Here is a 21518-nt window from a genome sequence, read left to right as displayed (position 1 = left end):
AGAGAAAGAGAGAGAGCGAGCGAGCGAGCGAGCGCACGTGTGTAGGCAGTGCACGCGGACACTTCGGTCCTCATCATGAGTGCTTCAGGCTCATGACGACGGAAGGCTTTTCCCGAACACCACGGCGTGAGGTTTGTTTTTACAACATCAGACCTGAAGCGTGGATTTAACGCGAGTCTCGCACCTTTCTTCTTCTTCTTCTTCTTCTTCTTCTTCTTCTTCTTCTTCTTCTTCTTCTTGTTTTGACCGCGACAAAACGTTAGTCTGGCCGCCGTGAATGGGCACACAGGAGTGGGCTGCTGCCCACCAAGTCTGACTGTGTTTCGGAGCGGCTGAGAAGAAGAAGAAGAAGAAGATAAGAAGAACAGAAGAAGAGGAGGAGGAGGAGGAGGAGGAGGAGAAGAAGATGTGATAAATCCGCAGGCACCGCCGCAGATCTCAGCCAACAACATGCAGAAAGGGATGAGACTCAATGACGGACACATCACCTATCTGGCTCTTTTGGCGAAGAAGGACGGCACGAGGCGAGGCTGCCTGAGTAAGAAAAGCTCCGACAACACAAAATGGCATTCAAAGTGGTTCGCTTTGTTGCAGAACATGCTGTTTTATTTCGAGAACGACTCCAGCTCACGCCCCTCCGGACTGTACCTGTTGGAGGGATGTGTTTGTGACAGAGCACCGTCACCCAAACCCTCTCTGTCAGCCAAGGAATGTTTGGAGAAGCAGGTAAGAAGTTGATTACACTAACTTATTGACCTGGTCGCGGAAATAAAAAGCACCAGCACCAGTGGGGATCAGGTAGTTCCACGTAGCCGCTGCAAAAAGGTGTAATTATGCAATAGTTATCATGATGTGACGTCAAACTGTTTCCCAGGGATGCTTTGGCATTGTAATGCACCTGACGTTGATTGTTGCGTAATGGCGTCAGTCCGTGCGAAACGAGTCTGCTGCGTCCGAAAGAAACTGGAGAAAGCACTCAGAGAGCGCCAACCTCCGCCAATGTAAATCCGAACTTTCTTAATCCGGATTGACGCAGTAACACAGACCAATGTGAGCTAACTTTTACATGTTTCTTCCCAAAGTAGAATGCTGTCTCACTGTAGCTATATCTGTATCCACACAATCTGTCCTGGATCCTCCAGAGCAGTTTCATTATAATCCAAATGATGGATTATAATGAAACTGCTCTGCTTTTGAGTTACGCTCACAGACACAGAAAAACAAACATGAAGGTAGAAAGCAAATAAACACAAATAACGACTAAAATATCCCTTTAAACCGAGGGTTAACAGAGGGAACAGGATTAATGGGATTCCAACTTTGCATACACTACACTTCTCTGTAATCCCGCTCATGTTGCATCACATGAACAGATTATAAAACCCTTGTTTTTTTGTTTTGGCGAGGGGGGTGTTTGCTGACATCTCATAATGTAGGGGAGTGAGGAAACTTCAGCCGCATCATAAACTTTTGCAGGTTGCCATCTTGTGGAGGAGAGCTGCCCTTTCTCTGTCATTTTGACGTATTGATTTAATTCCTTGTCTTGATATTAATAGCAACCTACCTTGGCAACTGCGTCTCCCCAGTTTATAGCGGCTTGGTTCATTTGATAGCTCTCTCATTATACCACCAGGTTGTTAACAACATGCCATGAATGAAAACCAAAGGATGTCTCTCAGGAATGATTCCCCCCCTTCCCCCCCCTTCCCCCCTCGTTCCTCAGCACATCGCTGTTTGTTTGATTTTCCTCGGGAGTTCAGTATCATAGACTACAATGAGTGAGACGCATGTAGTAGAGGGTAACAGTAGAGGGTAGAGGTAGAGAGAGGCTGCTGACAGAAACATAAACCTAAGCGTTTTAAAAAAGGTGGTCGAGCTGCTTTGACCCATGATGACTGCAGTCACCTTCTGAAATTTGCTCTGCCCACTGCAGTCTGTTCTGCTTCCCCCTGCAGCACAGACACTCAAGTGAGACGACCAGTCGAAGGGTCTCTTTTTTTTTTTTTAACCTGTGAACTGAATCTGTGTTTAGGCATTGTCTCTTAACATTATTTACCCTTTTAGTTTAGTGTATGTATGAATGGTTGTAAACCTGGCCTTGATTGGCCTTGTGTTACACTTTCGTCCAAGTGTTTTATGCAAAACCTTCACATTAATGATGATTACGCTTTTCACTGTGCGAAAATGTACGATAAAAACAAACAAATGCAGCTGCAGTGCACTCAGTTACTGAGAAGAACACTTAAATGAGGAAGTAATAATCACCAACAGGTGTGGTTAAGTTTTCTGAACTCTGAAAGTCACAGTCTTTTTTTACGCTTTACAAGAATCCACTTTTGTTCAATTGTATTTGATTAACGTCTCGGGATAGACTGTCAGCTGATGATAAATAAAATCGTACACTTACATCTTCTCTCTCCATCAGCTTTATCTGCAACTCAGCTGTCACATGACATTTTCTTCACACAGCTGCCCTCTGCTTGTTGGCTGAGTTGATAGGATTAGCATTCATTTTGGCCAAGAGGGCGCCACGTACTGTACAAGTACCAGCAGAAACTGGATTATTTTGAATCAAATGAATACTTTAGGGTTAGATTACATTTTCTGCTGTTGTTTTCTTTTCCAAATTCATATCCTTGCAGTTACAGTCCTCTCACACATTTGTACAAAATGTGTTTTCCTGACAGTGTGGTCAGACGATGAAAGGTACAGTCACATGGGCTGTCTTTGGTTGTGAGAACTTGTCGGTCACTGTGGTGGAGTGAGCTGAGGCTTGTCCAGCACCCCATGTCTTTATTTAAAACCATGTGAGGACAAAGAGACAGCCGCTCGTCTCCGGGGCTGACGCATGGACCGATGGTGACACATGTTCATGCAGGCTGCTCCAGTGAATTTAGTTCAACGGTGAATTAAATGAATTTGAAAGCCTGCAATTAGCATAACACAGTCTTCTGTTCGGGCTCATGTTCTTTCATTTAATATGTGTCAGGAATAAATTCTCTCAGTTTCACTTGTATTTGTGTGTGTGTGTGTGTGTGTGTGTGGGGGGTTTTTTGGTGCATTAAATTTGCATATGTCCATATACCATTTGGATGTCTGGCGGTCGCTCCGTGTGCCACTCGTTGTCATGCCAGCATGTCCTCCTGCATACACGGCAGTGTGGGTCCATAGAGGTAAGCTGAGGACAGAGAGAGCAATCAATGCTCCAGGTGTCTGCGGACGTACAGATTTCCTTTTCACTTTTCACCCACTCAGGGGAAAAACCAAAGGATGACACCTGAGTGGATGAGCAGACTGCAGCAGAGGTCGATGTGACTGGACATTGCTGACATTAGCATCTGTTGCGTGTACAGACAACAGTAGATTTTTTATTTTTTTTAGTGTTGCATCTCAGTGGTGTGTGCACCACTAATACTGTATTTATATGTTTGTGATACAGGGCTAAAGGGGGAACGGTCAGATGAGCACTGGATCTTATCAGTGTGTGACAGCGAGAGGGACAATGCTGCCAATAGATACTAAGCTTACTGCCACCTTTCAGGGCTACGGTGCTTTTTATAGCTCTCACTCCTCCAAAAGAAGAAGAAGCCAAAAGATTGTTCTCCCCATGTGTCTGTCTCTCCGTTCTCATTGTATTCTTTGGAGTGTTCTACTTTTTTAAAGGTTCTTATTCCTCATTTAGAAGGCGAGCTACGTTTAAGCCCCCAGTTACTATGGCAACCCCTATTTGCATCTGAAAAAGTGATTTTGAAGGGGCCAACAAAATGTGCTACAACATGCCTCGGCACTATGCTGTACGAGTACAGCATTTACAACGGTGTCAATATATGGTCACTTCACTTTTGATTTGACAGACATTATGGGGTGTTTAACCGTGGGTATAGGTTTGAAGCAGTGGTCTCCACCTCGCGGCCCTTTGATCGATTTTATTGTTTGTTTTTGATATATTTACAGATTCATTTTGAGTCATACAGTATGTCGTTGCGTAACAAAACGGCTTTATTTTGAAATGTTGTCCAACATCGTCACAAGACTCCCCCTCCCCAAGACTGAACAGGTGTTTTTCCCCACGTAGTTGGACTTTTCTTCACCTGACCACACGACCAAGCTCATGTGGCCTCCAGGTCAAAAAATGATGTGTGTTCAGAAACGAGGCTTAAATCACTCACGTCCATTGTGAATCCTATATATTCATATATATATGTACAGATAGTTATAAAACTCCATCAGATGTGAAAGATGCACTGTCAGCATCAAGCACAGATACTGAGGATAGAAAACTCCAGTATTGCGGCTGGAGTCTGTCCATCAGATTTTCTGAACCTCAGCAGTAGTTTAAAGTCGTGTTTTCTCTCATAAATGAAGTTGAAATTGTCGTCAAGTTCGTTCCGTTGATAAAACTGCGTTAGCAAAAACGGATCCAGGGTCTCCAGAACCCCACAGATAAAACAAACCATGACAAACCGGAGAGTCTGCAAACCTCATGTCCCCTCAGTGTCGATACACTCCCGTATCTCACTAGGTAAACAAATTGTTTTCACAAAAATAATGAATCCAAATTTGGCCAGAGGTTTTTGAGACCCGTAGAAAGTTGCTTTCTTATCAGCCGTCATTAGAAATGTGTTCAGGCTTTTCACCTTTTCTCTGTTCCAATACAAATTCAGCAGTTTTTTTTACTCCTGTGCTTAAAACAGGGGATTTAGTGTATGGCGTACGTTGCCTCACTTACCGACAGAGAACGTTTCTGTGGCAAAAAAAAATGTAGTGGCATAGAGCTAAATATAGCTGCCTAAAAGGCTTGACACACCAGCTTGCAGGAAGCGGGAGATGAGAAGCACATTATTGACAAAGGCCCGTTCTGCTGCTCATCAGGAAATATAGAACATTACTCCCCTTCACAAATGATTTGCTCTTGGCATTTGGGAGGGATAAAAAATCCAATATATTGGATTTGTGGGGGTCTATTTACCATGCATCAGTGTTATGTAATTTCATCTGTTTCTACCACAAATAGTCTGTCTGTACTATTATTGCAATGACCACCACCACCTGATAAGCCTATTAGAAAACAACTCCACACGCATTTGCCGTAATTGCCACAACTGTGGGGTCGCTGGAGACAACTGGAGAGTGAGGGAAAAAAAGGGGGTGGAGTCCCAGGTGTGTTTGTGTCATGAAATCACTGGGTTAAAGGAAAACAAAAGAAAACATGGCGTCAGTGAGCGGTTTCTGCAGACGTCAGATTAGCTTAATGATAAATCTGTCCTGACTGTTTTTTTCCCTTCAGGAACTTTGTTGTCTCCCACTCATTCACACTTCTGCACTAAGCATGCATGACTTCAGTGTCAACAAAATCTCACTTTCAGAGAAATGCTGCACAGTGCAACTTTGAGATATTCACTGTCAGTCATTTTAGTATATTAAAAAAACAACAACAATTATTTGACTCTTTTTCTATGCTATTTTTTTTTTTGTTTCAGTATTATTTCACTGTCACGTTTAATCATGACAACCAGAAGGCTTTGGAGCTGCGCACCGAGGACGTCAAGGACTGTGATGAGTGGGTTGCTGCTATCACACAGGCCAGGTACCTCTCACACGTGACCTCTACCCTGCATATGCACTTTTATTTCTGTGTCTGTTCATGCAATTAGTAATTAAAATATCACTATTTTTACCTGACTTTATTTAAGAAATGTATTATATTAAGTCATGAAATGACCATCACATGTCTTCAGAGATTATGGACAATAACAATAGGCATTGAGTAGCAAACACATTTGATTTCAAATCCGTGCAAGACAAGGAACTGTTAGATGACTGTTTCAATAATGGATAAATCAATTATGGACAATGCAAATTAAGACAAGACGAAAAATAAACAAATCTCAACTAAAACATAGGAAAAGCAAATCTTATTTGGCCCTACCACCTTACTTACACTATGTCTTTATAATAAATGTTCAGAAAATGATGTAAAGAAATAAAATGTTGAACAGGGTAATGTCGAGAATGATTCCCCATGCAGAAGCAGCAGTTTCACTCGGTTTGCCAAACTCCCAAGTATTTGAGGGATGGGTCGTGTACGTAAGTGTCTGTGCTCTGTGTGGACGTCGGTTCAAACATATGCTGATCAGAGGTCCGCATCTGCTTTGATAAGACTATGGAGAGCCCACGAAACATGCGTTAATGAGGCCCTTGCGTCGCCTGTGTGTCTGTATAGTTACAGGAACCTGGCTACGGAGCATGAGACCCTCATGCAGAAGTACCTCCATCTACTCCAAATCGTGGAAACAGAGAAAACGGTTGCCAAGCAACTTCGACAACAGATAGAGGATGGGGAAATCGAGATAGAGCGTCTAAAAGCCGAGGTAACTTGCTTGTAATTTCATGCTAGTAGGATCCGTGTATATGTGTGTGTTTAGTCAGAGAAAAGAGAGAGTGAATGTAATCTAAACATAGACATGGGGGCACAGGACAAAGGTCCTAACATTGGTTTCTAACCACAGTGCTGCGAGTTCATGTAAGCGCTCCTGTGATGTCCACAAATGCTGCAATAGTGCTCTGTGTTTTATGTCCTTATTATTCACTCCAAACTGGATCAAATGCATCTCTCTTTGATGTGCTAATGGAAAACTCTAGTTTTCAATATGCATGAATCAGCTGCTGTTGTTAATGAAGACTTTTTTTTGTGTTAAAACGTGAAGTCGTAATGGGTTTTCTCTGTGTGTTTTTTTTTCAAATTCTAGCCTTTATTGAAAGGTGTTTTTACTTGAGTGTGTTCCTATTCACCGTCCGAGCACACTGTGTCATTGTGATCAGCGTAAATTAGAGAGGGTTCACATTTTGTTGCCACTGTTCCACTTTCGTACATTTTATTTTTGATAAGAACAAAAACCCTGAATAAAACAGGAATAATAATAAAAAAAAACACACAGAGACACAGAGGGCAGTGAGAAACGTACAATGTGACCGTGATCAGGCTTTTAGTTGCATGATGATATAAGGGACTGGTCTTAACACACAGAGTGAATTCATCACAGGTTTGTGTTGAATTTCAGATTGCTGGACTGCTCAAGGACAACGAGAAAATCCAGTCAAATCCAGAAGTGCCACCCAGTGACGATGACACAGAGATCAAGAAGATCAAGAAGGTGAGATCTGTCTGTGCAGTTTTAAAGGAGAAAGCTCAGCTAAAATATTTGTTGTCTCGTTAAGAAAAACAAAATAAATACAAGTGGGGAACAGAGGTTTTTAAAGACTGCATCTTCTTCTTTGGTCTGTCACATCCTGGCTTCTAAGTCATGCCAATTTTAATTCATTAATAACAGATTTTAACCTTGACTTTCCATTTGGAAGAGGACCCGCTACAAGGGCATATACTGGCTAAACCAAAACAAGAGTGAATATGCGACTTGTTTTTGGAAGAAACTTGACTAATGTCTAAAATGTTGCCCCCAGGTGGCAGAATTTGTATTAATCGGTACAAACGCGGTTCATTCTTTATCAGCTGGTAACCCTGTGATGCTGGAATCCATATCAGAAACAGAATTTGACGTATAGATCTGATCTGAATGAACTGAATATTGGTGTTTTTCTCGATGCCTTGTTAAGTTTGAAAGCTCAGCGGTACAGAGACAATTTTTACGACCAGTATTTGTCAGGAATGTTGAATCAAAAACACAAAGGCAGGCGTTAAAACCTTTCCACCACAGGTCCAGAGCTTCCTGCGCGGTTGGATTTGCCGCAGGAAGTGGAAGACCATCATCCAGGACTACATTCGGTCCCCACATGCCGAGAGCATGAGGAAGAGGAACCAAGTGGTGTTCAGCATGCTGGAGGCTGAGGCGGAATACGTCCAGCAACTCCACATCCTGGTCAACAACTTCCTGCGGCCGCTCCGCATGGCCGCCAGCTCCAAGAAGCCGCCCATTACCCACGATGATGTCAGCAGCATTTTCCTTAACAGGTGGGTGGCAATGAGAGTTTGTTTGTGGTTGTGAGCTGTAAAGAGTTGTAAACAATAGTTTAGAACCTCCTCTGTTCTTCTTTTGTCAGTGAGACCATCATGTTCCTGCACCAAATCTTCTACCAGGGTCTGAAGGCCAGGATATCCAGCTGGCCGACATTAGTTCTGGGTAAGAGGCACAGGTGTGACAGCCATCATCAGCTATGTTATGCTTTCTTTCTGTGTCAGTCCAATGACACATGCAAAACATTTCATTCCTATTTATGTTTTCAGTTGTGCCACAATCCATGCACGATGAAGTTGACAATGTCCTTTACATGCACACATTTCATACTAGAAACATTAACAGCTGTTTTCACTCCCAAGTCCACTGAATTAGACTAAATGCACTGAAGGTATTCACGGGGGCTCCTGTCACTCCACAGCGGACCTGTTCGACATCCTGCTGCCTATGCTGAACATCTACCAGGAGTTTGTGAGGAACCACCAGTACAGCCTGCAGATCCTGGCCCACTGCAAGCAGAATCGTGACTTTGACAAGCTGCTGAAGCAGTACGAGGCCAAACCTGACTGTGAGGAGAGGACGCTGGAGACTTTCCTCACCTATCCCATGTTTCAAGTAAGATGACAGTGTCGAGTCTTACATTAACGCTTCCCAAGTAGTGACCTGAATGTGCTTGGCCCGGAGGTAAATAGCAGATTTACATCACAGTATTATGCAGCAATCCGGAGCCTTTTCTTGAACCTGATGCAGCATGAACTTACTTTGATGACTTCATTAGTGATGCAGAGATGCTACCTTAGATTGTATGTGTTGAAATAAATAGGTTTCACACCTACACTTAGATTAAAAAAAAACAGACATAAAAGATAACAGGTAACATTTGTAATAGTGAAAAATGCATACCCTAGACAGGTCTCATATACAATTACCTACCAAACCATGACCATCAGCAGTGTTTCTTAAAAAAAGCCTTTGAACATAAACATGACCGTGTCCTAATGACCACTCCTTCCGTGTCCCTCTCAGATCCCTCGTTACATCCTGACGCTGCACGAGTTGTTGGCTCACACGCCCCACGAGCACGTGGAGAGGAATAGTTTGGACTATGCTAAGTCAAAACTCGAGGAACTTTCCAGGTACAATTATTGTCTGTCAGTCAGAAATTTTTTTTGCTGTATATTTCAACTGAATGTTGTATTGGGAGTCCATTCATTTTGCATTGTTTTCAATTTTATTGGGTCTTTCTAAGCATAACCTTTCTAAAAAAAGGAAATGGTACTATAGATAACAAGCAAATATTATTTCCCGATCCTTAAAGTACATTAAAGTAAATGACTACTATTTCAATGTGTATTAAAAGCAGGCACATGACACCTTGTTGTTCTGGTGTTTTGGTCCTTTCAGATCAGGTAACGTGGTCATGCAGCAAATTAAAAAGCTGTTGTTGATGCTGTATTAGAAAACACACTTTAATAACAGTGAAGCGCTTAAGTCAGTGAGTATTTGTCATTCTTTCAGAATCATGCACGATGAGGTGAGTGAGACGGAGAACATCAGGAAGAACTTGGCCATTGAGCGGATGATTGTGGAGGGCTGTGAAGTTTTGCTGGACACCAGCCAGACTTTCGTCAGGCAAGGTAAGTTGGAGTTCATTGTCAGGTTGTTGACAATGCTGACACGTGTGAATCAAGGTGAACACAAGGAAACATAAGAAGATCCTTACACAACCAATAAACTGCAAAGCTGCTTCCAAAAACAGGGTTTTAGGAGGTTTTTCTCATTTTCTCACATTATAAAAGCCATTCGAAGGTTAGTCACTTAAACCTCAAAGTCTTTTTTTCCCCCTCACGTGTTTGTATGAATCCATGACTCCACAGGTTCTCTGATCCAGGTACCAATGAGTGAGAAAGGGAAGATTACGAGAGGCCGACTGGGCTCTCTGTCTCTGAAGAAGGAAGGAGAGCGACAGTGTTTCCTCTTCTCCAAACATCTCATCATCTGTACCCGAGGCTCCGGAGGAAAACTTCACATCACTAAGGTACAGCACTGTAATCTGTAATCCAGTGAAAAAGAAAACGTTCTGGAAGTTCTACAAACACCACCGATGTCTATTGATTGGCAACGACCTTTTAACTGTGTCACAGAATGGAGTGGTCTCTCTCATAGACTGCACACTGATGGAGGAGCCAGAGGGCACAGATGATGAGTGTAAGTTACAATGTGCAGTGCAGGATGTCCATGTTTTTCTCAGTATATACTACATGTACTGCAGAAAACGCAGTGAAATATTAAGTAGTATAAGCTTCTTTTAATAAACGTCAGATGCTTTTGCATCACCTCGGATAATACAAACCCACACCAACCTTACAGTCCTAAACCTTATAGTATTTTCCATAATGCAGAAACATGTTGTATTAATTCATCCCTAACTGGCTGTCCTGTCAATCAGTGATAAGTAAAATGGGTGAATGTTTCTTTATTGATGAATGTATACTGTATATACAAATGTTTTTCTCACAGCACAACAAAATATTTAAAATAGACAAATTGTTTTGTGGCTACATTTTATCACATAGTCATAAAGAAATAGTCAAATATTATAATTAGCTACATCATTTATGCCTTTTTCTTAATTCCCATAGTAACTTTCATGGTAGCAAAGAGTAAGCAATAAGTAAAACAGTATTTCACAACAGTATATTTATTTTGTTTGATACAGACTCACACCACAATACAATTTTGAATGTTTATTAAGAATATTTATACTTTGAAATACATACAGACAGGGACGTGAGTATTTTCCATTAGCCAAAATCCATCCATTATCTTATTTTATTTGATTTGTGCTCTCCAGCCAAAGGGGAGCGGAGTGGCCAGGATGCAGAGCATCTGGACTTTAAAGTGATCGTAGAGCCCAAAGACGTGCAGCCTTACACCGTCATCCTGGTGGCTTCATCCCGACAGGAGAAGTCAGCATGGACCAGTGACATTAGCCAGGTTTGCCTCTTCAAACTTCTTCTTTTTAATCCCGGTAGACTGAATATAGCATGTATAGCAAGTCCTGATGTGTCTGTGCCATTACGTGAGGGAGAGTTAATACATAAAAGTAGAAGATAAGCTCCCTCCATATCATGAGACAATAGTCAGGTTCAGTTGAAACTTACACAAAAGTGACTACTCTGTGTTGACCTGTTGTCATTTAGTTTAAAAGTGAGTCATGTACAGTGTTAGCAACTTCACCTTGATGTGTGCGGTAAAATCATTTAAAGGCTGACAACAGGGCGGCCGTTACAGCAGCTGTTAGGGATGGGGTTTGAACTGGCTCACCCTGCTGTGCTGTTATACTCAGAGAGCCCTCTCTCTGTCTGTCTGCTTGCATTATTACAGTGCATCGACAACATCCGCTGCAATGGTTTGATGATGAACGCCTTCGAGGAAAACAGTAAAGTCACCGTGCCACAGATGATTAAGTGTGTGCCCGACACTGTGCAGCAAAGTACATTACATTATACATGCACAGAAACATCAACAGCTGAATTACACACTGTATATACATATTAACATATACATGCATATACATAATACATGCAGCCAAACTTACACTTACACTATACACTAAAAAGTCTTATGTGTGTTCTTCACTTTCTGACACAAACAACATAACAAATCCTTACAATAAATACTGTACATAGTAACACACCATAACACGTCCTGCCTTTTAACCCAGGTCGGACACAAGCCTGTACTGTGACGATGTTGACATTCGCTTCAGCAAGATGATGAACTCCTGTAAGGTGCTGCAGATCCGCTACGCCAGTGTGGAGCGCTTGTTGGAGCGGCTGACCGACCTGCGCTTCCTTTCCATCGACTTCCTGAACACCTTCCTCCATTCTTACCGTGTCTTCACCAGCGCCGACGTAGTGCTCGACAAGCTTATCACCATCTACAAGAAGCCAATCAGTGCCATCCCTGCACGGTGAGTGTCTGCGTTCACGTCACGTGTGTGAGTTTCTGTACTAATATTTCTGTTGTGACACAAATGCTCGTTGCATTGATGTCTATCGTCATCCTTGCTTTTTTTAAAACTTGGTACAGTTCTCAAAATAATTGAACTCTTTTCTAAAGGATCAAATTAAAGAGAGCCTGAAGGGAAAGATGCAAAATAATAACCAACCTGGACGTACTTCACCTCAGAAACAGTGTTAACAATGAAGTTACTATGGTGTCTTTACAATAGTGTCCATCCCTGGACATTCTCTGTGAAGGGATGCCGTCGCTCAACGAAAACATTTCATTCCATTAAAGCAAGCGTCTCTCTGTGATTCGATTTCCCCACACCTTCTGAAGTTGCTGCAGCTAGTGCTGTAATGGTGCAGTGAAAAGGTGGGACTTCCTCTGTGTTTGAATTTGTCTTTGCACTCACGTGGACTGTCTATAAGCAGCCTATCATGCTATAATTTCTGGTCCAGGTGAGAAGGGACCAGAGGAGGAGGCAGTGAGAGGTCACGCCGACACATCTTCAGTCCACCATCACAGTTAATTGGGTCCTGCATCCACCCACCTCTCCCTAACCCCTCCTCCTCTTTCTCGTTACTCTCTTTACCCTTTTCCATTCTCTCGCTTGTATTTTTCTTTCCACAAGTCTGACCATCCCTCTTTCCGCTGCGCTGTCACCATGGCAACCCCTCACTCTGCTGCAGGACCCCACCCTCTACTTCTCTCCTTGTCTCCTTTCTCCCTCCCTCTCTCCCCCCTCTCTCCCTTTCTCCCATCATCTGCAGTGGCTTTACTGTATTAAATATTGATGGTGGTGTTTTGCACCCAGACCCTCCTCTCCTTGCCTCTCCTCTCCTCTCCTCGCCTCTCCTCTACCTGCCTACCATCTCTCCCTTCTCTCCCACACACCTCTTCCTCCCCGACCCTGTCTTTGCACCTTTCATCTCATTTCTTTTACTGTTTAACAAATTCAAGTGAGGAGACACAACATGGCTGCAGCAGCTAACACCATGGAGGCTTCCCATTCGCCCACTCCCAGCCAGCAGCCTTCACTGTGGTGGAATCCATATCCAATATGTTGCTCCTCTCTCGCCCGCCCCCTCCCTCTCTGTCCGTTTCTCCCGTGTATTTTTTTCCTTCTTCTTTTTACATTGCACCTCTGCCTCTTTCTACCACTTCCCCTCTCTGTCTCTCTCTGGCTCCCCTGTTCGCTTTGTGTCTCTCTCCCCATGTCTCTGTGGGCCTCCCCTGGGCTGGTTGCTGTTGGCAGCACCCGTGCCTCCCACACTGTCACTTGACATGCTATTTATAGGCCTTCAGAGGGGGTGGCTCTCAGTGCAAGGAGGATGCTGTCTTAAACAATGTAGCTTAAATAAAAGAGGCAAGATCTCCCGAAGAGCCCTGTGGTTAATGTGTTCCCTCTCTGCTTCACCAAGCAACACACACACACACACACACACACACTTCCCACTGTCTCCCATCCAGACTACAACATTTTTTAAAGTGTTGTTTTTTAGTAGTGAAACTTCTAAACTTCTGTCTTTCTCAACACCTCCTTCTCATTTCTCCCCTCTTTCAATCCCTTATATATATATCTGCAGTTCTTTGGAGCTTTTCTTTGCCAGCAGCCAGAACAACAAATTCCTCTACGGTGAGCCACCCACGTCACCGCGTGCCAGCCGCAAGTTCTCTTCTCCTCCTCCACTCACCATAACCAAGACATCCTCGCCCAACCGCCATCGCAAGCTTTCACTCAACATCCCCATCATCACAGGGGGCAAAGCCCTGGACCTGGCTGCACTCAGCTGTTCTCCAAATGGCTACACAAGCATGCACACTACCATGTCCCCCTTCAGTAAGACCACCCTTGACATCAACAAACTGTACGTGTCGAGCACCATGGCCAGCAAAATCCCCGATGAGGGCGAGCCCAAAGCTGAAGGCAAAACTGAGGAGTGTGTCCTCAACAAGCAAGGTCAGAATGCGAGTCCAAGGAATTTTGGCAAGTTTTAATTGGGTTCTCATGCTCTGCGCTCACTTATATAAGTCATATCCATTCATGCCCATTACAGTTAAGTGCGGCTGATGTGTATTGTGGTTGAATGTAGGGTTATAGTTGGCTTTTTACACAGCGATATTTGCGATTAAACGGCAAATGAGCAGCCAACAGACGATACTTTTGCGGAATCATAATCTTTTATCATATAAGAAGAATTTTAGTATCTGTTTTTATTTAACGACGACAGTGTTCAAAGATTCAACTGACCAAGATAACCAGCCGTAAAGATTTTAAAACACTTTCTTCTCTCAGACTTTGTAATGTTTTTTTCCACAGATCTTTTAAATGTTTACATTTACTTTTTGACACCAATCACTTCTTTTATGTGCAGATTTGTCAGTGAGAGAGGAATGTGATGAAGACCCGGGTCACACCGACGAGACCGAAGCAGAAATGTCTCCTCCTAAGTCTCCGTCAACACCTAAGAATGTCAAGTCTAAGAACTCGGGTACAGTATGACTCCGTCTCGCCGCCATTGTGTTGTGAATTGTTGAGAACACCTTGTCGCCTTGTGGTGTAGAAGTTTTAAAACCAATTAACACAGTTTTGAAAAGAAATTAAGAGTTACAGGAGAAGATTGACGTCGTCCTTTTGTCTGTGCAGTACAAGTGACGTGAAACAAGCTGTTTGAATCGAAGCCTAAATAAGACAACATCAAACTTTTTAAAAAAAACATGTGTTTAAGAGTTCAAACATTATATATAACATAATTTTTTTATGCACGGTTGGGTATTATACAAGTTGTTTCGTCACAAGGTTGCCAGGCAACCAGGGAAATCCCAGGATGTCACTGTTAATTTGTGGACTTAAGAGATGTTGACGTGTGATTTTGTTAGCAGGTTGGTTATCCACCGTCTCCCTTGTTTCCAATCTTTGTGCAAAGATTAACACTAATCCTGACATGAAACCAAATAAGTGTATTTCATCTCTATTTATTTACAATTATTATTCAGAACAATTCTGTATTAGCAGGAGTCTCAAATAAAACGCTGTTATGTGTTTGACAGTCAAGCCACAGATCGAAAAAAGACCAACAATGCAAAGTGTTCAACTCATGTAATATAATACACAGAAGCCACAGCATACTTTTAGCAAACTTTTCAGATAACGAGTGTAATTATAGCCAAATAAGGTCTTGATAAAAACCACCCACAGCCTCATGGCCCTTCCCATACTGCAGAGAAAGGGAGCATCCACCCTGTAGGTAGTCAGGCACAATTTATCCCAAGTGTGATCTCTTCCCACGGCGCTGGATACAAGGGAAGCCAATGCCTTGTGTGAGTAGGTGGAAGGAAACCTTGTACCTTAGCAACGATGTGCGTGTTCTTCTATGCCGCCCCCGGTTGAACGGAGGAAGGCGAGGAGGAAGGGAGGGAGGGAGGGAGAGAAGGAGGGAGGCAGTGAGGCAGACACACAGTGGAGTGTACACTGTACTCCGTCACTGCCACAAGCGACATGACACACTGTGCTGCGTCTGTTTCAGCTCTTTGTTCCCCTCTAGTGGTCAACAACTTAGTTTGATGATGCTCACATAGTTCATGCACAGCTATTAAGAATCAAATCACTGATAATGTAATGTTTCGGATAGAAATGAACAGTAAATGACAACATGTACATCTCTACTATTTGCTTTACTCAATGTAGAGTTTTCCCTGTTTTCCTTCAACAATGGCATGGTGGTGTCATCCTGCCGGGAGCTGGACAATAACCGCAGTGCCCTCTCTGCTGCCTCGGCCTTCGCTATTGCTACAGCTGGGGCTAATGAAGGCACACCAACAAAGGAGAAGTACCGCCGCATGTCCCTTGCCAGCGCAGGTACGTCACATTAGTTATTACAAAGGCTTGCTGAGGACTGTCAATCATTTTCCTGCGTGCTATTGTCCTGTTATGTAGATTTTCTGTAATTAAAACGTGTGACAAATGAAAAACACACTGGTCAGATAAGCAGGAAACACCCTGCTATCTCAAATAGAGCTGATTATTAATCCATTACTAAATAAATCGACAACTATTTTGATAATGGATTAATCGGTTCAAAGCTTTTTTTCATCATTAAAACAAGATTTCTGACTGTTTACGCTTCTTAAATGTGAGCATTTTCTTCCTTTTTTTGCCCTGGATAACAAATAATTCATCAAAAGTTCATCATTTTGGTTTGTGGACAAAACCAGACGTTTGAGAACATCATCATTTCCAAGTTTGACGAACACCGATCATCATTTTTTAAGGTCGTCTGATATTTTATGGACCAAACGATTGATCTATTAATCGAGAAAATAATCGACAGATTAATCGATCCTGAAAATAATCGTTTGTCGTAGCTCTAATCTCAAATATTTAGCATCACTTTTTGAAAAAAGACATAAATAGATCCACTAATGTAACTTTTGGTCAAAGCTGTAAAAGTAAAAGAGTAAAAGACAGCATAATAATCTACATGTTCATATGCTGTATATTTTAAAGTTCTTTTTCTGTACATTACTGTCAAACATCATCTAATAACGAGGCACTACGTTTGTGTTTTTTGTTAAACTTGCTCCTAGGTTTCCCCACTGACCAGAGGAATGGCGACAAAGAGTTCGTTATCAGAAGAGCTGCGACAAACAGAGTCCTGAACGTGCTGCGTCACTGGGTCTCCAAACACTCACAGGTACAGTTCACCTTTACATCTTTTACAACACACGACACTTCTGTCATGACACTGTTGTTGTTGTTGTTGTTGTTGTTGTGTTGGTCCTCAGGATTTTGAGCTGAACACAGAGCTGAAGATGCGGGTAATCGGCTTCCTGGAGGAAGTGATGCATGACCCAGAGCTCCTGACGCAGGAAAGAAAGGCAGCTGCCAACATCATCAGGTTGGCTTTGTCATACAGTTACTGTACATACAGTTAGTCAGCATGACACATGTGTTTGTCAGCAGCTAGTAGACATTTCTTCCAGGTCCTGGCTTAAATATAGAGCTTTTAGGAAAACTATTCTCCAGTTCCTCTGAGCAGCACTCTCACAATATCAGTGAAGTGTATGTTCTTTCTCTGGGGAAAGAAAACTGCACATTTGTGTAACACAGAAAAATAATCTCACCAACCTGCCAGCATGTGGTTTTGTGACCTCAATATTATAAATACACGTAGCCGCATCCATCAGTGTGTCACTCAAGCAGATTAAAAAATGGCAAATTACTGTAATACAGAGTGAACTCTGTCATGTTTGTCCTTTTTCCTCAGGTTTAATTCAAGTGTTGTTTGAGGTCATGACAATTTTGGGTATAGCTGTAAAAATAATGGCACTTTTTTTTTTTAATGCAGAACTCTTACTCAGGAGGACCCCGGAGACAACCAGGTCACCCTGGAAGAGATCATTCAGATGGTGAGGGAAAGAAAATGACAAAAGTGTTTTCACTATTTGAAAAAATAAATAAAAAAAACCTTCTGTGTGTTCTGTAGAAAAGATTGATGCTTTAGATGTGGTAGCACTTCATTTTGTGTGTGTGTGTCAGGCCAGGGAAGACTGTAAGACTGAACCATTTGAGAGCCACTCTGCCCTGGAGATTGCTGAGCAACTCACTCTTCTGGACCATCTGGTCTTCAAGGTCATTCCTTACGAGTGAGTACACACAAACAAAGGGCTTAGTCCATGAAAAACATATATTGAGAGTATACTGAGTGGGAGGTTGAGGAGGGAAGTGCACATGATGAGTGTTTGTTATTGTTGATTATTTGAAACACCTTTTTTTTCTTCCCCTTCTACAGGGAGTTCTTTGGTCAAGGCTGGATGAAGAACGACAAGAACGAGAGAACTCCGTACATCATGAAAACAACCAAGCACTTCAACGATGTATGTAGACAGAGAGATAGATAGATAGATAGATAGATAGATAGATAGATAGATAGATAGATGTAGTATCACAATACCGAATTTCTCTGTTATTTTTTGTTTTTGTCAGATCAGTAACAGGATCGCCACAGAGATCCTGCACTGGGATGATGTCAACCTGCGTGCGGCAGTCATCGAGAAATGGGTGGCAGTGGCTGACATCTGCCGCTGCCTCCACAACTACAACGCCGTGCTGGAGATCACGTCCTCTCTGAACCGCAGCTCCATCTTTCGCCTCAAGAAGACCTGGCTCAAAGTCTCCAAACAGGTATCAGTCATTTCGTTAGATTCCAGTCGTAATGCTCAGCTACGCTCCAGCTAAACGAAGTTACCTGCCTCTGGCTCCATATTTACCTTGGTTCCTCCCCTTACATCCAAAAACTAGGCTAAACACCAAAATACTGCTGTGTCTTTTGTCTTTTTCAAAACATGAATCTCATCATTTTGCACGTGAACATCTGATATAGTTTGTTTCAGTTCACAGAAGTCTGGTTCGCAAAGGATTCCAGTTGCATTTGTTGCAGTTCTGCTTTGATCCATTTTTCTAGACAAAGACTGTGATCGACAAGTTGCAGAAGCTGGTGTCCTCAGAGGGACGCTTCAAAAACCTGAGAGAAGCTCTGAAGAAGTACGTATCTCAAAGCTCGTCTCTTCCTCCATCTACTCATCGTCCATCTCTTACATATTGTGTATTGAGCATTGCTGTTTTGTGTGTGTGTGTGTGTGTGCGCCTGTACATTTACCGCGTACCTGTCTGATGTCATCAGCTGTGACCCTCCGTGTGTCCCTTACCTGGGAATGTACCTGACTGACCTGGCCTTCATTGAGGAGGGAACGCCCAACTACACTGAAGACAATCTGGTCAACTTCTCCAAGATGAGAATGGTAAAACACATGTGTACATGCATCTCATGTTCAGAACCTTTGTGGTTTTGCTTCCTTTTGTCTCACTGTGTGCTGAATAACTCAAAAGTGTCAGACAAATTTTGATTGGCATTTTCTCAGGGTCGCATGTTATTGAGTGTTTTGACCCTGTGGGGCTTTGGTGGAGCTTTGTGCTCCCTAAGACCCCGTTCAGACCGGGTATTAACATCCTTCCTGAGTGATTTGATTATGTCCACATCACATACCTACAGTACAGGTCGGAATGCTTCCAGTGTGTCCTGAATGTCCTCAAATCCAATCACAGAAGTCATATTTGGAGGTGGTTTCAGGATGCATGTGACCACCACCTCAGCCGACGTCCTCCGATCCTCTGGTAGTTTCACAGTATTTTACTCTAACCTGAGCCCATATTTGAATTTACTTGCAGCCACTGCAAGAACATGAACAATGATTGTCACATGATTCCCTTTTAGTAAACGGTTAATGGACTTTGATTCTCCTCACCTCCTCCTGTCTCCTGTGACAGGGAAGCCAGATCCCATGTTCTGTGGTCACAGGAGACGCATTTTAATGCCAGGTGTTGTCCACGTGTGATGAGATCACTGAGGACAGATGTTGATGCCAGCTCTGAACGGGACCTAAGTGCTTTCGCTGTTTTAATTAGTTTACTGACACTGGATCTCGTTTAGAAAAAGAACTCACGACTGCAAAATTGAATCATTGACATCATTTTCTGTTGATTGATCCGCAGATATCTCACATTATCAGAGAGATAAGACAGTTTCAGCAAACAGCTTACAAGATTGATTATCAACCAAAGGTGAGATGAAGTTTTTTTGTCACACTGTGTGCACTTACACTTTAAGACGTCGTAATCAATAACAGTGATATTGGTATTGCATATGTATGGTTATTAGCCATGGAATAACTGTTCTATTTTTACACAAAATGTCCATTCTATATGATAACAAATGCTGTTACGATTGTGTTTGTTTGTTGCTGTAGGCTGCAAAGTACTTGTTGGACAGTAGTGCAGCGCTGGATGAGGAGAGCCTGTATGACGCGTCTCTGAGAATCGAGCCCAAATCGTCATCATGAAGAGGATTTGGCTCAGTGCTTATATGGACTGTACAGGAACACTATATCATAATGTACATATACTATTCTTTCTATTAGACACAGTAGGTCGTTCTCCTCTAGTATGTGCTCCCTAATGAACCCATTGTGTATAACTGTTAGTAGAGACTGAGTAGAAGCCCACAGAGGTTTTATTTATCTAGTCAAAGAGTATTTATATGTTATTTATCGTGAGTTCTTTTCAACCACAGGGAAAAAAAAACAACAAAAACAAAGAGATGAGAGAGTATTAAGATATGATATAGTATATCACACTGGGAATACGCTGTATGTTGAGACATGGTCGTCACATTTGACACATGATGATCAACTCCCACATTTCTGCTCCCATGTCAAAATCAATTGAGAACTTCACATCACTGCAAACGTATTTAAACTTTATTTAAAGGCCCTTGCTCTATAGGTGCAGAAGCCACTGCTTCTTCCACAAGTGTAGACTTTACTATGAATAGCATGTCTGCTAATCCTATAGCTGCATGAGTGTTCATGTCAACTTGTACTGTAATTCAGCTAGGGATCGACGGCAGACTCCTCCGACGTGAATTTAAAGATGAATGGCACAAAAGTAGATGAAATTATGAGTTACTTCTTTGGTGTTTCTTGAAAATCATAAAGATCTGTATACATCTTGTTTTCTGTAGCTACTGAACACAGAGTCAGACCTGCTGATTCTGACTGAGATGGGACATGTTTTTTCAGTTTGGAGAGACGGGTTTTTAATGCTTTGCTTATTATTACTTTATTCCCCTGGTGGGCAACGTGATGTATATACAGTATAAGCACCGGGCAGTGTATGTAGCAGATGTAACCAATATTGAGCCACTTCAGGAAGTTAAATTCCCAGCTTTTACACTTCGACAGTGAGAGCATAGTTTTTATGGTTTAATCCTCTTTGGCCAGTGCATTATGTTTTTTTTTGCCTTAATCATTAAATTGATTATATACCACAAAAAATATGTAAACTATTTTGTTCTACAATTTGCCAATGAAGCAGAAATATCTGCTGTGTACATTACGATGTACAGGCAGTCTGATGCATTTCCTAATGTGCAATGTGTTAAAACAAAACATATCCCTCAAAATGTGTTATTCTTATGATCGTTCAACTCTGTAATAACTTTTCTGTGTGCGACACTTTGAGACAAATGTTGAAAACAACTTATAAGTGTAACACATTCTGTATCCTGTCTATCCCCATTTGTTAGCAGGAACTATACAGTAGTAATATTGTGCTTATTATTGGAATATTTGTATACGTATTTTTTACAGGCTTTGTATAGAACACATAAGCTTAAGTGGCAGGCATGCACCACTTTCACGTGTTCAAATCAAATCTATATCTAGAACAGTATGTGTACTGTATTTAAACCCCACCCTTGCACATGAATCTTTTACCCTCTAACAGGCACATCAGATGTTTGCAGTGAGCAATACCTAGGTGGTATGAGAATTATATTTCAGTCTGTTTCAACAGCTTGAGTAATATTTCCAGTTTTGTATAAAAGTGTATTCTTTCCTGATTACCTCTTGTTAATAAATCTATTCTTTCTCAGGGGGAGAAGGGTCTGAAAGCTGCCAAATGTTTGTCTTACACTC

General features: G+C 42.2%; 1 protein-coding gene across 2 annotated transcripts; it reads left to right on the top strand.

Annotated features, from left to right (window-relative positions):
* Positions 1 to 34: 34 nt before the first annotated feature.
* LOC122772486 (ras-specific guanine nucleotide-releasing factor 1-like) lies at positions 35 to 21497 on the top strand. Of its 2 annotated transcripts, none has more exons than XM_044030582.1 (27): positions 35 to 726; positions 5481 to 5587; positions 6224 to 6371; positions 7062 to 7154; positions 7716 to 7969; positions 8059 to 8138; positions 8395 to 8588; positions 9000 to 9109; positions 9492 to 9610; positions 9851 to 10011; positions 10118 to 10181; positions 10828 to 10970; positions 11361 to 11443; positions 11701 to 11949; positions 13571 to 13620; positions 14360 to 14476; positions 15673 to 15843; positions 16572 to 16678; positions 16770 to 16882; positions 17333 to 17393; positions 17524 to 17630; positions 17777 to 17861; positions 17971 to 18168; positions 18449 to 18528; positions 18668 to 18785; positions 19537 to 19605; positions 19791 to 21497. In XM_044030582.1, exons 1-27 carry the CDS (start codon positions 451 to 453, stop codon positions 19881 to 19883), a joined length of 3450 nt encoding a protein of 1149 aa, XP_043886517.1. In that variant the 5' UTR covers positions 35 to 450; the 3' UTR covers positions 19884 to 21497. The 2 variants fall into 2 exon arrangements, with proteins under 2 accessions (XP_043886517.1, XP_043886516.1); XM_044030581.1 differs by having other exon boundaries at positions 13571 to 13944.
* The last annotated feature ends 21 nt before the right edge of the window (positions 21498 to 21518 follow it).

Source organism: Solea senegalensis, linkage group LG7, assembly GCF_019176455.1.
Source record: "Solea senegalensis isolate Sse05_10M linkage group LG7, IFAPA_SoseM_1, whole genome shotgun sequence".
Classification (NCBI taxonomy): Eukaryota; Metazoa; Chordata; class Actinopteri; order Pleuronectiformes; family Soleidae; genus Solea; species Solea senegalensis.
This window is presented reverse-complemented; position numbering and strand designations above follow the sequence as displayed.

Excerpts from the sequence above, each read along its gene's own strand:
- LOC122772486 (XM_044030581.1), top strand. The coding sequence starts at position 451 with ATGCAGAAAGGGATGAGACTCAATGACGGACACATCACCTATCTGGCT. Across the intron at positions 727-5,480 it reads AGGAATGTTTGGAGAAGCAG|TATTATTTCACTGTCACGTT; the intron begins GTAAGAAGTTGA and ends TTTTTGTTTCAG. Across the intron at positions 11,444-11,700 it reads ACCGTGCCACAGATGATTAA|GTCGGACACAAGCCTGTACT; the intron begins GTGTGTGCCCGA and ends CTTTTAACCCAG.